Below are 15676 nucleotides of genomic sequence, written 5' to 3' on the forward strand. Positions count from 1 at the left end.
TATTCTGTCAAGACCCCTCAGGATCTTTTACATATTTCAATCAAGTTGCCACATATGCTTCTAAACTAAGCAGACACAAGCCTGGCCTGTCAAGCTTTCCTCATAAGACATTTATCTATTTCAGTTATTAGTCTGGTAAACTTCTCTAAAATACATCAGATGCATTGATCTTTTCTTTTAAATAAGGTAACTAGATAGGTATAATGCAGTACTCTCCGGTATGGTCTGAGCAGAGCTCTGTCTACTAAAAGGGTCAAATGCTACATGAAATGTAAGTCTATTAATGGGATAGAAGAGTGAAAGATATTCTTGTATAGATGCACAAGTCCCTAATTAGACACAGAAGTTAATAAGGTCAGAAGTAACTAGTGTGTATTTATAATGGATAGTCATAAGCGTGAGAGGTTTTGTTAAACTTGTATAGAATATTACTTAGACAACAAGGAGACAGTGAGGACTGAATGTTGACTTTTCTGCTCCTCGGATGCTGTCTGACCTGTTGTACTCTTCCAGCTTTGCAACTTGATGGACTGCAAAAACTCAGGTCTTCATTCAATAAAAATAAGTTTAACCTCCGTTTTCAAATTCTCAACCTTTTTCTGTGGTGGGCGGGGGAAGCAAGAGAATCCCAGATTTCCCACTCACCTTTTGTGTGAAGAAGTGTTCCTTTTGTCACCTCTAACTTGATTTGCCTCTCTTGTTCCGGATTCTGATACCGGAGAGAACAGTGGCTTTTCTATATCCTACCAAATCTGTTAACTTAAAAGTCCCAGTCAGTAAACTCACTTTTATTCTTCTGTGCTTGAGGGAGGACAAGCCTGTGTTGGCAGCTTTGGAGAATTGAGGAACTTAACACAAGGGCAACCAAAGGCATGAGTTAGATCATGTCACTCAGTAGTAAAATGGCCCAAGCTCTGACACCCTTGGTTACAGGGCTCATTTTGTGAAATAATTGTTTGTTAGTGAGGGTGAACAACATTATGTTTCAAGGGAAATGGCTGTGGGATTCACCGCTTAATCAGAAGGAGCTTTTCTGAGAAATTATAGCAACTTGGGTAAATAGATCTGAAAACAGTTGTGTTCACAACAGGCTGGAAAATGTTGAATTTCCCGAGGGCTTTCTAAGTGATAATAATCTATTGATTTGTAGCTGATGGGTGCTTATAAACTTGTACATCAAACTCACACTTCCTCTTTCCACTGTGTGCCTCACATCATTCAGTAACATCTGTTTTGATTCAAAAATATTCTGGCAGTTTGGACAAACTGGATGTACCCTTCCAAACAAAAATGCATTTTTACCCTTTTTAATATAAAATTTGAGGGGCATCTTGAAGTAGTCAAGATTAGAGGACCTGCAACGGTATTTGTGAGGATGGAACAAATAAGAAATTTTTTTTACCCCACATAACATAACATTTTCTAGTTGGTAGTCAAGGCCCATTACCTTTCTCCTCATTTGAAACCATTCTTAAAACAAATCTGTCAACAATCCATTTGACCACCTCTGCTAAACCTTCAGTCACTGCGAAGTGCCTTTTAAATCTTTCTGTTCATAAGATGGTGCAATATAGTTAGGTTAGATTCCCTACAGCGTGGAAACAGGCCTTTCGGCCCAAAAAGTCCACACCGACCCTCCGAAGAGTAACCCACCCAGACCCATTTCCCTCTGACTAAAGCGCTTTTTACTCTAGTGATGGAGAGGGATAAGTGTGCACTGCAGGGCAAGAGTTATAGCTGGGGGCAGGGAAATTATGATGCGGTGAGGCACGACTTAGGATGCGTGGCTTAGAAAAGTAGGCTTCAAGGCAAGGGCGCAATTGATATGTGGAGTTTGTTCAAGGAGCAACTATTGAGTGTCCTTGATAAATATGTACCTGTCAGGCAGGGAGGAAAGGGTCGTGTGAAGGAGCCATGGTTTAATAAGGAATTGGCATTCCTTGTTAAAGGGAAGAGGGCGGCCTATGTAAAGATGAGGCGTGAAGGTTCACATGGGGCGATTGAGAGTTATAAGGTAGCCAGGAAGGATCTGAAGAGAGAGCTAAGAGCAGCAAGGAGGGGACATGAAAAGTGCTTAGTTGGTAGGATTAGGGAAAACCCAAAGGCTTTCTATAGGTATGTCAGGAATAAAAGAATGACTAGGGTAGGAATAGGTCCAGTCAAGGATAGTAGTGGGAAGTTGCGTGTGGAGGCTGAAGAGATTGGGGAGACACGAATGAATACTTTTCATCAGTATTCAGTCAGGAACAGGTCATTGTTGCTGATGTGAATACTGAATCACAATTAATTAGAATGGACGGCTTTGAGGTATGTAGGGAAGAGGTGTTGGAAATTCTGGAAAGGGTGAAAATAGCTAAGTCCCCTGGGCCTGATGGCATTTATCCTAGGATTCTCTGGGAAGCAAGGGAGGAGATTGTAGAGCCATTGGCCTTGATTTTTATGTCCTTATTGTCTACAGGAATAGTGCCAGAAGACTGGAGGATAGCAAATGTGGTTCCCTTGTTCAAGAAGGGGAGTAGGGATAACCCTAGTAACTATAGGCCGGTGAGCCTCACTTCTGTTGTGGGCAAAGTCTTAGAGAGAATTGTAAGGGATAGGATGTATGAACATCTGGATAGGAATAATGTGATCAAGGATAGTCAGCATGGTTTTGTGAAGGGCAGGTCGTGCCTCACAAACTTTATTGAATTCTTTGAGAAGGTGACAAAGGAGGTGGACAAGGGTAAAGCGGTAGATGTGGTGTATATGGATTTTAGTAAGGTGTTTGATAAGGTTCCCCATGGTAGGCTACTGCAAAAAATACAGAGGTATGGCATTTGAGGGTGAGTTGGAGGTTTGGATTAGAAATTGGCTGACTGGAAGAAGACAGAGGGTAGTAGTTGATGGTAAAGGTTCATCTTGGAGTGCAGTTACTAGCGGTGTTCCGCAAGGATCTGTTTTGGGACCTTTGCTGTTTGTCATTTTTATAAATGACCTGGAGGAGGGGCTAGAAGGTTGGGTGAGCAAGTTTGTGGATGATACGAAGGTTGGTGGAGTTGTTGACAGTGAGGAAGGATGTGTCAGGTTGCAGCGGGATATAGATAAGCTGCAGAGCTGGGCAGAAAGGTGGCAAATGGAGTTCAATGTGGGTAAGTGTGAGGTGATTCCCCTTGGTAAGAGTAACAAGAAGATGGGGTACTGGGCTAATGGTCGGACACTTGGTAGTGTGGATGAGCAGAGGGATCTTGGTGTCCATGTACACAGATCTCTGAAAGTTGCCACCCAGGTAAATAATGCGGTGAAGAAGGCATATGGCGTAATGGCTTTTATTGGTAGAGGAATTGAGTTCCAGAGTCCTGAGGTCATGTTGCAGTTGTATAAGACTCTGGTGCGGCCGCATCTGGAGTCTTGTGTGCAGTTTTGGTCACCATACTATAGGAAGGATGTGGAGGCACTGGAACGGGTGCAGAGGAGGTTTACCAGGATGTTGCCTGGTATGGTAGGAAGATCGTATGAGGAAAGGCTGAGGCACTTGGGGCTGTTTTCATTGGAGAAAAGAAGGTTTAGGGGTGACTTGATAGAGGTGTACAAGATGATTAGGGGTTTAGATAGGGTTGACCATGAAAACCTTTTTCCACATATGGAGTCAGCTATTACGAGGGGGCATAGCTTTAAATTAAGGGGTGGTAGGTATTGGACAGATGTTAGGGGTAAGATTCTTTACTCAGCGAGTCGTGAGTTCATGGAATGCCCTGCCAGTAGCAGTGTTAGACTCTCCCTCTTTATGGGTATTTAAATAGGCATTGGATAGGCATATGGAGGATAGTGGGCTAGTGTAGGTGAGGTGGGCTTGGATCGGTGCAACATCGAGGGCCAAAGGGCGTGTACTGCGCTGTATTGTTCTATGTTCTATGTTCTAACACTATGGGCAATTCACCTGGCCTGCACATTTTTGGACTGTGGGAGGAAACCAGAGCACCCAGAGGAAACCCATGGAGACACCGGGATAACGTGCCAACTCAACACAGGCAGTCACCCGAGGCTGGAATTGAACCTGGGGCCAGGTGCTGTGAGGCAGCAGTGCTAATCACTTAGCCACCGTGCTGCGTTTTATTTTAATTCTTGGTGATTTTATTCAATGCCATGAGTCAATTTGTTCATCACACGAGATTCCCAATGATGAAGACAAGTTGCTTTTCAGGATTGAACAGTGAATTTCATTTTATCTTGTATTCGTATGTCCTTTCGAAGAGATCATCTACAACCTCTCCCCTTCCCCTGCAATATCAGTTCCTTTAGGTCGTCCCAATAATAATGCAATGGAGGAAGTGTGAGCTCATTCCATTTGCTCATAAGAATATAAAGTAGAATACATTTTAAAAGACATGTGGATAGTAAATATTGAGGCTCAGAGGGACTTGGGTGCTCTTACATCTATCCGAATGCCACCTTGCTAAGGAAATTGGCACATGTCCATCAAATGCTTGTGGGCAGAAGACAAGGCAAGTGGATTATGGCACCGACCAGTGTGAAAATCTGTCAGTGCTGTGTATTTTCAAATGCCACACGCCAGCAAAGGCTCTGTTCAGTTAAACATGAGTGTACATGGTACTGAAGCTATTTACAGGGATCATAAACTGCTTGTGGTTAAGTTACTAGATTATTTCTCCTGACTGTGCATAATGCTTAATTAGACAACAGTGAATGGACTGATTGGTGCTGAAGTACTTAAATTTACCTCAAAGCCTTTTGCTGAAATAAGTTGCTGCCATTCATACAATGCTTACTGGGCATTCCCTGGGATTTGAGTCTGACTGGAAGAATAATGACAGGCCATGCAAGCTTCTAGAAGGGGGAAAACCATAGGTTTGGAGAAGGCATTTTAGAGCAGGATGCTGTAACGCCAAGGTCTTTCAGGGAGCACCCCCCTTGGCCCCATTTTGATAGGGACCAATGATTGAGATACAAAAACTCAATGACAGAGGTTGGGGCTATAATCTGCCATCTGCTACAGGCACAACTGCAACTTTAAAGTAGAGCAAAGGTCACATTGTCTATGGTGGTCAAGGCGATTCTGGGTCTTAACATTGTGTATGCCTTCTAGACTGCTGCTCAGTGTATAAGTACAATGCTTCATAAGCCTGTCTACACCGAGAGTTTCAACTCCAGGCCCATAGTCACACAACTGTACAGTACAGAATAGGCCCTTCAGCCCATTGAGTCTGTAGTCCCAAACCTACACTACCCACATGAGTCCAACTTTTCTGCATTCAAGCCAATACATTTAATGTAATGACACTTCAAGAATTCATCCAAGCCCTTTTTTGTTTAAAGGTTGAGATTACCACTAAATTAACCTTCCAGGCAGTTCATTCCAGACCACCCCATCACCTCTGGGTGAAATACATTTTCCCCAAATTGCCTCTAAAACCCTGCCTTTCACTTTAAAAGTGTGCCTCTTGCTCTTGATCCTTCAAGTAAGGGAAAGAGCAGCTTTCTATACACCCTATTCGTGTACCTCATAATTTTATACACCTCTCCTTTGCCCCAGAGAAAACATCTCAAGCTTATCTGCCTCTCTTCATAGTTCAAATGCTCTCCCCTGGGCAACATCCTGGTGAAAAGTAGAGTCTTAGGGATTAATGAAGTCTATGTTATACCTGAGTTCTATACAGCAAACCTAGTGTGTGATCTTGCTGTCCAGTAATTTGGCACCTCTGTTCTCCTTTAACCCCCTGCCATGGCTCCTGGGCACTTGTGCCCACTGTTATGGCATACTGATCCTTCCTCTACCCATGTCTCTTAAAAGTTACAATGTCTGAGCTGGTAGCTGCAACTGTTGGGATTACAAAATGGTGTTTTCCTATTGTCACTATTTTTTTTCCATCCACTGACCAAGCAACATTTCAGCTCTCGGAAATCTGAAATGAACAAAGTTAAGGGATTGGGGAAGTCCACTCTTAATTATCTACTTTTGGAAAACAGAGTTTACTGAAAGAAGAGGAACACATCATGCAAAACAGTGGGTGGTATCAATTTGATGTGGTGCCTTCAATTGTGGAGTGTAGGTTCAATCAGGATAATTGTACAATGAATCCCATGCTGGTCTTTGGATTGAGCTAATTCCTTTCCTTACTGGCTGGGGGTGAGTTCAATATCATTCATTTTTACCCTATCACCCAAAATTAAAATAATCCCTAAAAGCTTCAATCTTATTCAGTCATGATTAGAATCTCATTTCTGTTCATCTATTCCTCCCCATATCTTAAGTTTAAGAAAAAGCAGACAGCATTGAGTTAGAATGGTCTGCTTTTACACTTTCAGCATTCGGCCCATTGAGTCTGCAATGACTTCCTAATGGCCAACCCACCTAATGTGTACATCCCTGGATACTAGGGGCAATTTGGCATGGCCAATCCACCTAAAGTGCACATTTTGGACTGTGGAAGAAACTAGAACAAACAGACACGGGAAGAAAGTGCAAACTCCACACAGAAGCTGCCCGAGTTTGGAATCAACCTGGATCCCTGGTACTGAGGCAGCAGTGCTAACCACTGAGCCACAGAGCCACCCTAAGAATTTTGAGATAAAGCTACTAGGAGATGCTATTCTTGACCCAGCTGTACTTCCCTAAGTCGTATCTTGGCATTCCTGCTTTATTCTCCTCTGATAGGATGCAACATTTTCATGCCTAATGAAAAATGTATTGCTAAAATGCCTTTCATTCATCCTAGATGAGAAAACATTTGTCAGTCTGTGAAGTACTTTTCTTTGAGTATTAAGTAATACTGTCACCTTAGTGTGCCCCCTATTCTTGAAATCCCTATCTTAGGGAAAAGACACCCACCATTTAAGCCTATCTATACCTCTCATGATTTTATAAACTTCTATAAGGTCACCCCTCAATTTCCTACGCTCCATTGATTGCTAACATTAACCATGACAGAGAGCTGATATGAACTGAGAAATCTTTAATAAAAGCAAGACACATGAGACAGAAATGTTGCTCATTCAAGGCCATATGTAAAGATTTGTGTAAGTAGCCCCAAAGGCTAATATCAAACCTGTATAATCTGAGAGAATTGGAACTAAAATTGCCCAGATTATTCCTCCTTTCTGGAAATGCCAAGAATTCAACTACTGTTGTGAACAGAGAGAAGGGAGACCTGCCTAAAACCATTGGGGTCTTTCTTTACTTCATGTATAACAGGTCTGGGTGATACCACTAGAATTCCACTTTTGCTAATTGAGTTGAGCAGCTAATAGCAGGGAGTTTCCTGTCAGGTCAAAATAGCCAAGACAAAGGTTGGATTCAGAAGACTCCTGAAAAGATTTAAACATTTTCTTAAATTTCCTTTGTAGGACCAGGTAAGGTGAGGAAAGTTTAATTATCTTGGAAGACCTTGTTTTCTGCAAGCTTTGCTCCCCTTGCTAATGTTTGCATATTCCCATGAGACTTTAGAGATACAAGATTGAGTTACTTTTAGACCCTTGTATTAGTCAGTTCCACACATCAGGTTGAATACTGATTAGATACATTTCAGCATTGTGTGTTTTGCATCAGTATAATATTTTTACAACTCCACACTAACCAATCTCCCTGGTATAATTTGGCACAGTTACTCAAGATGTTTCACAATTGTCTTTACTGCATTGACCTTGATCAGTCCAAGCAGTTGCTTTACTTTTGGATTTCATGCAGACTTAATCATTTTTGTTGACTGGCTACTTTGGAATTGCTGAAAGCCACAACATAGAAGAAGAATGAAAATACTGAAATGGAATTAACACAGAAAAGAGGAAGAAAAGTCAAACCGAACTTGCACACAAGAGAAGTATTTTCAGGAGCTTGTGACCAGATGACCACACAAGAATAAAAACCTGTGCATGCATTGTATATACCCAAGCATACTTAAACGCAACACACATGCATGTGTGTGAACAGGTATACACACTGCTCTTATTAATCTGTAGTAATAAGACCAAAATAACCAGGGCTTGGGTATATAGGACATGACTTCAAAGCTTGCAGTAGACACAAAACTCAGAAATACAGTCAACAGTGAGGTAAAATAGATAATTATGTGGAAGATGAAAGTTAATGCTGGTACATTTTGGGGAGAAAAATATAGAAAAGCAACATAAGTTATTTTTAATTTTGAAGGAAGTGCAGGAAGAGACCTGGAGTTATACGTACATATGCAAAGGTTGAAGGACCAGTACAGAGGGCTGTTTAGAAAATCATTTAGGATATTGAATTTATAAATAGAGGCAATAAATACCAGTGGATTTAAGTTATGCTGTACCTTTTTATGCTGTATCTGTGCTGTAAAACATGGGTTATGTCTTTGATCAAGGTGCGGCATTTTGGGAAAGCAAATCTTCGCAGGACATATATACTTAATGGTAAGGTCCTGGGGAGTGTTGCTGAACAAAGAAACCATGGAGTGCAGGTTCATAGCTCCTTGAAAGTGGAGTCGCAGGTAGTTAGGGTAGTGAAGAAGGCATTTGATATGCTTTCCTTTATTGGTTAGCAGGTGTTTGGAGGTTGTGCTGCGGCTGTACAGGACATTGTTTAGAGCACTATTGGAATATTGTGTGCAATTCTGGTCTCCTTCCTATCCGAAAGATGTTGTGAAACTTGAAAGGGTTCAGAAAAGATTAACAAGAAAGTTGCCAAGGTTGAGCTATAGGGAGAGGTTGAATAATCTGGGGCTGTTTTCCCTGGAGCGTTGGATGCTGAGGGGTGACATTATAGAGGTTTATAAAATCATGAGGGGCACGGATAGGATAAATAGACAAAGTTTTTTCCCTGAGGTGGGCGGGTCCAGAACAAGAGGGCATAAGTTTAGGGTGAGAGGGGAAAGATATAAAAGAGACCTAAGGGGCAACTTTTTCAAACAGGTCGGTACGTGTATGGAATGAGCTGCCAGAGGAAGTGGTGGAGGCTGGTACAATTGCAACACTTGAAAGATATCTGGATGGGTATATGAATAGGAATGATTTGGAAGGATATGGGCTGGGTGCTGGCAAGTGGCACTAGATTGGGTTGGGATATCTGGTCGGTATGGATGAGTTGGAATGAAGGTCTGTTTCTGTGCTGTACATATCTGACTCTAAGATCTTATACTGGTTGTCAGATCCAAGAATAATAACTGGCTTGATAGGTCATGATTTATTGTTTGTTCATATAACATGGTAGAGTCATAACTTAAGCATAAGTCTGCCATGCTGCAGATTCTGTTTTTACAATAACACACAAGTTAATTGTGCAAAAGAAATGAAGATAAAATAGAACAGACCAATCTATTTATGTACAACACAATTTAAAAGATTTCAAAACACATGGTAAAATACAACCCCAGCTATTCCCAACACCACTTTACATTACTGAAATTCTAGAGAGAGTTGTCTGTTCTATTACATCTATGGATTTGAGTTAATTGCTTTTTCTTAATTCCCAGTCTTGAGTTTGATCATCTTTTCCTTTATTTTTCACACATTTGAGCTTAAATTTTCTTTGCTTCAAATAATCCCTTCAGGTTTATAACCAAACACTTTTGGACTGGAATTTGTCAAACCAAAACTCCTACTGAGGTGCACTCTCCTGCCTTACTGATTTGAAGTAAGTCCTTTCTCTTGTACCTCAACCAACAAGGTCTCTGGGAATTGCAAAAAAAACCTTTCCAGTCCATGGCTTTTCCTAAACAAAACAAATTTGATTTCTTCTGAACCAAAAGCAGACTAACGCCTTTTAATGTTTGCTTTCTCCAATCATAAAATCTCAGAATACAAGCTCATGGAGGGCCCAGCCACTTTTGCACATGACCTGTTGGTTTAAAATCCTGGCTCAAGAAGAGCTGGCAAGTTAGTTAATAAACACCTCATACACACAGGCCAAAACTCACATGCCACTAGTTCAAAATAGAAGCTAATTAAAATAAATGATAAAACACAGAAATCACACACCTTACATCCCAAGTGTCACTGCTAGAATATTTCTTTAAAGCTATGGGCAGCACAGTTTCAGAAAGATAGCCAGACTAGGAAGAGGGAGAGCTGTTAGAATAGTACTAGAGATATGGGACTTGAATTCTGTGAAGAGACTAGAGAAGCTTCAATTGTTCTTCTTGGAGGAGAGGAGGTTTGGAGATGTTTTGATAGAGGTAGTCAAAATCATGAACAGTTTTGACAAAGAGTAAAACTACTCCAAGTGACAAAAGGGTAACTAGTAGAGGCAGATTTAAGATACTGAGCAGGAACTGCTGGAGGAAATATTTTTCTTCTAGCCAGTTGATAGGGTCTGGAGTGCAATTCCTGAAAGAGTGGGGGAAACGGATGCAAGATTTACTTTTGAAAGAGAATTGGAAATGGACTTAAAAAGACTTGAGAGGGAATGGGGAGGGGGATTAACTTGAAGCTCTACAGACAAACCAGTGCAAGGATGGATCAAACAGCTATCTCCTTCTGATTTTTACAGAAAACACATACACATATTTGTACACCCATGTATTTTAGACATATGGGTGATCACAAATCTTTGGCCTGCTTTACAAAGGTCTGCGTTTTCTTTTCTGTTAGCTTCAACAATAAAGAGTCCTGGAGTATAGTAGGTTGTTGATTTACAAAGCCCCTGAATGTTATTGGAATGGAATAGTTTTGCCCTTGATGTCCTGGAAAGGCAATCAGATTACTGTTTGGGGTTAGGTACCATTAATCCTTACGTATGCGAAATCACAACACTTGGGAGCAGATGCTAATGTCACCCCTGCAAGACAGAATCTCTACAGTAACCAAATCTCTTTAAGTAATGTAGCAATTGAGTAATGATCTTAACAGTGTAAACATTAATGGCACTAGCAATGTTACGTTGTCAATGATTAGCGTTAATGGTTTCACCCAGGCTTCAACCCTGATGGCTGGGCTGGTGTGAGGAAATGAAGGCCCTTTAGGTATATGAGAACAGGAATGAGATTTCCAAATAACACTACACTCAGTATTTTTGCAAAATACTGTTTCCTACTGTTAAATATATACAAGATAACAAAAATAACTGCTGTTAACATTGGGAGTGTGTATACTGTTAACAATTACTGATTGAATACTGTGAATGAAGCAGTATTTGCCAACAATGAATTGTACAGCCTTATAATTTACATGAGGAGATTGAGCTGCTGGAGATTTGTGCTTTGATATTTGAGGTTCTGTTCAGCCTTGATCCTAAAACCTTGACACAGCATGATAGTTCAGTGATAAGTGACCAGGAACCAGGTTCAAGTTCACCCTCAGGTGACTATGCAAACTCCACGCAAACATTCTTTCAGTGTCTGCATGGGTTTCCTCCAGCTGCTCCGGTTCCCTACCACAGGTGTGCTGGTTAGGTGATTTGGCCATGGGAAATGCATGGTTACAGGGATAGGGTAGGTCTAGGTGTGATGCTCTTCAGATGGATGGAGTGGACTCAATCATCCAAATAGCCTGCTTCCACACTGGAGGTATGCTATGAAATCTCAACATTGCTTTAACAGAACATTCTAATTTGAGCTAGTCTTATCAGGAACACTGCTTTGTGTTTTATCAGAGTGGGTCACGAAGCCCCAGAATCAAATTTGCCATTCTGTAAGATGCTGAAATTTTATACTTATACCACTTTCCCACTTTTCTGCTATCCCAGGTACAGCTCTCTTATAATTGGAAGCATAAAATTCTATTACCTCTCATTCTGCTAAACTCCAAACATTAAAAGGCCATTCTACTCAATCTCTCCTCATAGAACAATCTTCTCATCCCACAAACCAATCTAAAGAATCTTTAATCACATTTGTCTCCAAGACCATATATTTATCTTCGTTATGCACAGTGACCAAAACATCCCACCAGCAGTTTGTGTGGTTTCACAACAAAGCCCTATATAATAATTGTAGCAAGTTTCATTACTTGCAGAGTACAATAAAGGCTAACATAATATTTGCCTTCCTAATAGTTTGTGTACATAACCTTCGTGAATCTTATAGAAGGACTTAGTTGCCGTGCTCCTAAATAATCCAGTTTGGGATTAAGACCACTTCAGAATTTCTTCATTGTTCTAATTAATAAAAGTACCTTTGATACGATTTGGAAAGTTAATGATTGCTATAACTGTTGCTCTCTGACTGTTTGTTTTGGTGGAACCCTTCAGAATTTTCCAAACTAGCTTTAGTAACAAAAAATGTGAAGTAATAACAGTTTAGAAGTAGTGCTATTTAAATTAAGTTCAGACTAAGATCCCACATGCCCACTCGGGTAGACATGAAAGATGCTGCAGCACTATCCAAAGAAGATTAGAGGCACTGTTCCAAAACTCTTGGTCTTGTCTCTTAACTAACATAATTTAACAGAAAGTTGGGTCATTATCATATTTTTACTTGGAACAAACTGAATGTCAAGAACATGGTAGCCAGAGACCACCATTTAAAGCACTTCATTTGTAGGGTAATTATGGCTGGCCTAAGGTTGTAAGTTCCATCAGGTTCTTGAGGCACAATGGTAGTGTCTAATTAAGAAAACATCTATCAATGCATTTTCATTCTTTATTGTAAAACATTTCAACTTCAAGTTACCATCTCCAGCAGTGCAGCTCTCCTTTAGTGCTGCAGTTAGTCTTTATCCTAGAGAATACAAAATATTTAGAACATTGAAACAAAACAGATAAAAAGCAAACACTCCAAGCAGGAGAGGTTATGTTGATATTGCATAGATCAATGCTGTTCTAATTCTGACCTCTTGAGCATACTTGATTTTGACCAACATCTGCCTAAGCATGAAGCTTGGGAATTCCCTCCTGAAACCTTTGACTCTCCACTTGTAGACACCTTTAAGCCAACCCTTAATTCCTAGATTAGATTTGGCCGAATATCTTCTGAGGTACCTTGGTGTCAAATTTTGTTTGGTAATTGCTCCTGCGAATCTCTGAGATGTTTCACTCTATTCAGGATATTGTATAAATATAAGTTCTTGTTGCATTTTGAGCAGTTTTGATCACGGGAGATGGAGAAGTCGGTTTCAAAAATGGAACAAAGATTTGCTGATGTTGTGCCTTTACTTTACTTTTTGTGTTGGAGCTGGAATTGGGGGAACTAGAAAGGGTGATCAAAAATCATTGAAAAGGATCAACCTTAAACTGAATTTAATTGTTTAACTTTCTTTTTATTCTCCTCTCTTCCAGATATGAAAACTGTGTCTACACTTACAGGATTTTTATAAATGAGGACAATTTGTTGTCTGTTCAGGTAGGTGGTCACTTTAATCAAGCTTAAACTTCTGAGCTATCAAAACCTATGACACTGTTAATCTAGTATGACAAATCTTTCCAAAGGCCTTGGGAGAGGTGAGTACCAAATAGGTCTAAATATTTACTGACTCAGTCACTAACTATCCAGTTAAGAGCAGAATTGGTCATAATTATTGAGCAGAACAAGGTTAGCAGGGAACACGACTACTTGCAAATTCCCCTCCAAGTCACTCACAATTAGACGTGGGAATATATCACTGGTCCCTCAATGACACTGGATCAAAACCCCAGAACACCCTTCTCTAATAGCACTGTGGGTGTATCCATACAACGTGGACTGCAGTGGCTCAAGGACGTGGGTTCACCGCCACTTTTTCTTGGGCAGTTGGGGATAGGCAATAAATGCTGGCCCACAGCAATGCCCACATCTTGTGAATTAATATTTTGTTTATCAGTTACAGCATCCTGGTATTTTAAAAGGTGTACTTAATGATGTAAACCCTAAAAACATGGCTCTTCCTAGCTGCTCAAATTGAGAATGTGCCATCTCTGCAGTGGGGTTTCTAGCGTGGAAATGCTGGGTTATGATACTGAATCAATGCTGTGCTGCTTTTTGTGGCAAACTGTTTGAGAGGAGGCTTTAGCAATTTTGACAAAAATAAAACACCGCAGCTGCTGGTAATCTGAAATAAAAACAAAGTGCTGGAAATGCTCAGTGCGTCTGGTAGTAGCCATTTGGAATTAAATACATTTCATGTTGCCAACTGGATATGGACTTCTTCAAAATGAGAGGCCCTAATATTGAAAAAAATACACATTCTACTCATTACATTCTATTTCTCACTCCGCTGGCAGACCTGCTGAGCATTTCCAGTATTTGTTTTTTTTTATTTTCCATTTTTTTTTGGTTGTTTCTCTGTGTGTGTGTGTCCTTTGGGAGGTTGGGTGGAAACTTTGACAAGAAAAGCTATGGAGGGAGTCAGCTGAGTGAGCTATTTTAGCTCTTATTCCATGTTTGAAGTGTTTACTTTAGGATCTATGGGTAGGTGAACAAATGAAAGAGAGAAGATTTGCAAGATCCTCCTGAACTGGGGATTGAATTGGATGACAATGATAATTTTTAGTCCCTGTTTATGATGTAGTACTACATCGTTGGATACATTCTTGTATACAGAAAATGCGCATGTATACAAGTCCTGTCAACACACTGAATTAATGACCATGTGGGTGAGATCTGAGAAAGTGACTAGCTCCCCAGAGTCAGATGTCAGTGTGAGTTTATTGCAGAAAGGATAGCAGCGCTGCAAACACTCAATTTTACCATGTAGTATTTAACTCTTGAAATGTGCTCCTGACTCCCAAAGCTCTGCATCAGCAGCACCCAATTGTAAAATATAAAAAAAACACTTGCTTTCATTAAGCACCTTTCATATCCTTAGGGATCCCAATGAGCTTTGCACCTAATTATGTACAGTCCCTCTGTGGCATAGGAAACAAGGTAGTGATTTTGTACACCTCAAATTCTCTCCAACAGCAATGTGATAATGACTGACGTTTCAAGATGTTTTGAGGGATAAATATTTACCTGTGCACTAGGGAAAATCCCTCTTTTGAAATAGTGGTATGGCACATTTTATATCTAGCTGAGAGGGCAGATGCCTCAGTTCAATATCTCAGCTGAAAGGTAGCATTTTCAACAATGCAGCACACCCTCAGTACTGTACTGGCATGTCAGCCTGGATTTTGTCCTGAATTCACCTTTTTTTTTGAAACAAGAGATGAGAGTTGGCTATAGTTGAGCCAAATTCAGATGCAGTTGAATTCTCAGTAGCGCTGCTCATAATGTGTTGAAACCATTTTTCATCTGTGCTGATGATGTCAATGGAGTTGGGAGCGAGAATTCAGAAACTCACTCCAACATACCACTCGGTGGCTAGAGCCTGTAATTGCAATGTGATGGTTGATGCAGCAAATGGATATGTAAACATTGTCCATTCAATTCCAAATGGTGCATGTACAAAGGGAAGCACAAACAAAATCATAGAGTAATTTTGATGGGAATAAAGAGTTGCTCAATTTAATTATAACAAACAATTCAATTGACCATGTCATTGCACCAAGGGAAACAAAAGTCAATGCGATTGTAAAGCGAGACAGGCTGGTGGACGTAATCGAGCTTCTATTATTAGGATTTGGGAAGGTGTTGGCATGACTAAAATGTGAACTATGAACTGGGATGAACGGTGATTCTGGCCTGAATTTGGCTGGGGAGTGTGCTCTGAGCTGTGAAGGAAACGTCCCTCGGCTCTTCAATTGTCCTGCTGGATGGCTGGTTCAAGCTGATTCTTCATTCATGATTAGCTTGGCTGCCAATTCAGTGAAACTACATGGTAGAGGTTTCTATTCTGAGCTCTCTCCAAGTTATCA

General features: G+C 40.6%; 1 protein-coding gene across 1 annotated transcript in view; it reads left to right on the plus strand.

The window, feature by feature from the left end:
- The window catches only part of inpp5d (inositol polyphosphate-5-phosphatase D), a 112108-nt gene that overhangs the window by 1825 nt on the left and 94607 nt on the right, over nt 1-15676 (plus strand). The window contains exon 2 of the mRNA XM_072572947.1: nt 13184-13247. Within this exon, the coding sequence (XP_072429048.1) occupies nt 13184-13247 (64 nt within the window). The remainder of the gene's footprint in view (nt 1-13183; nt 13248-15676) is intronic.

This window comes from Chiloscyllium punctatum, chromosome 6 (genome assembly GCF_047496795.1).
Source record: "Chiloscyllium punctatum isolate Juve2018m chromosome 6, sChiPun1.3, whole genome shotgun sequence".
NCBI lineage: Eukaryota > Metazoa > Chordata > Chondrichthyes > Orectolobiformes > Hemiscylliidae > Chiloscyllium > Chiloscyllium punctatum.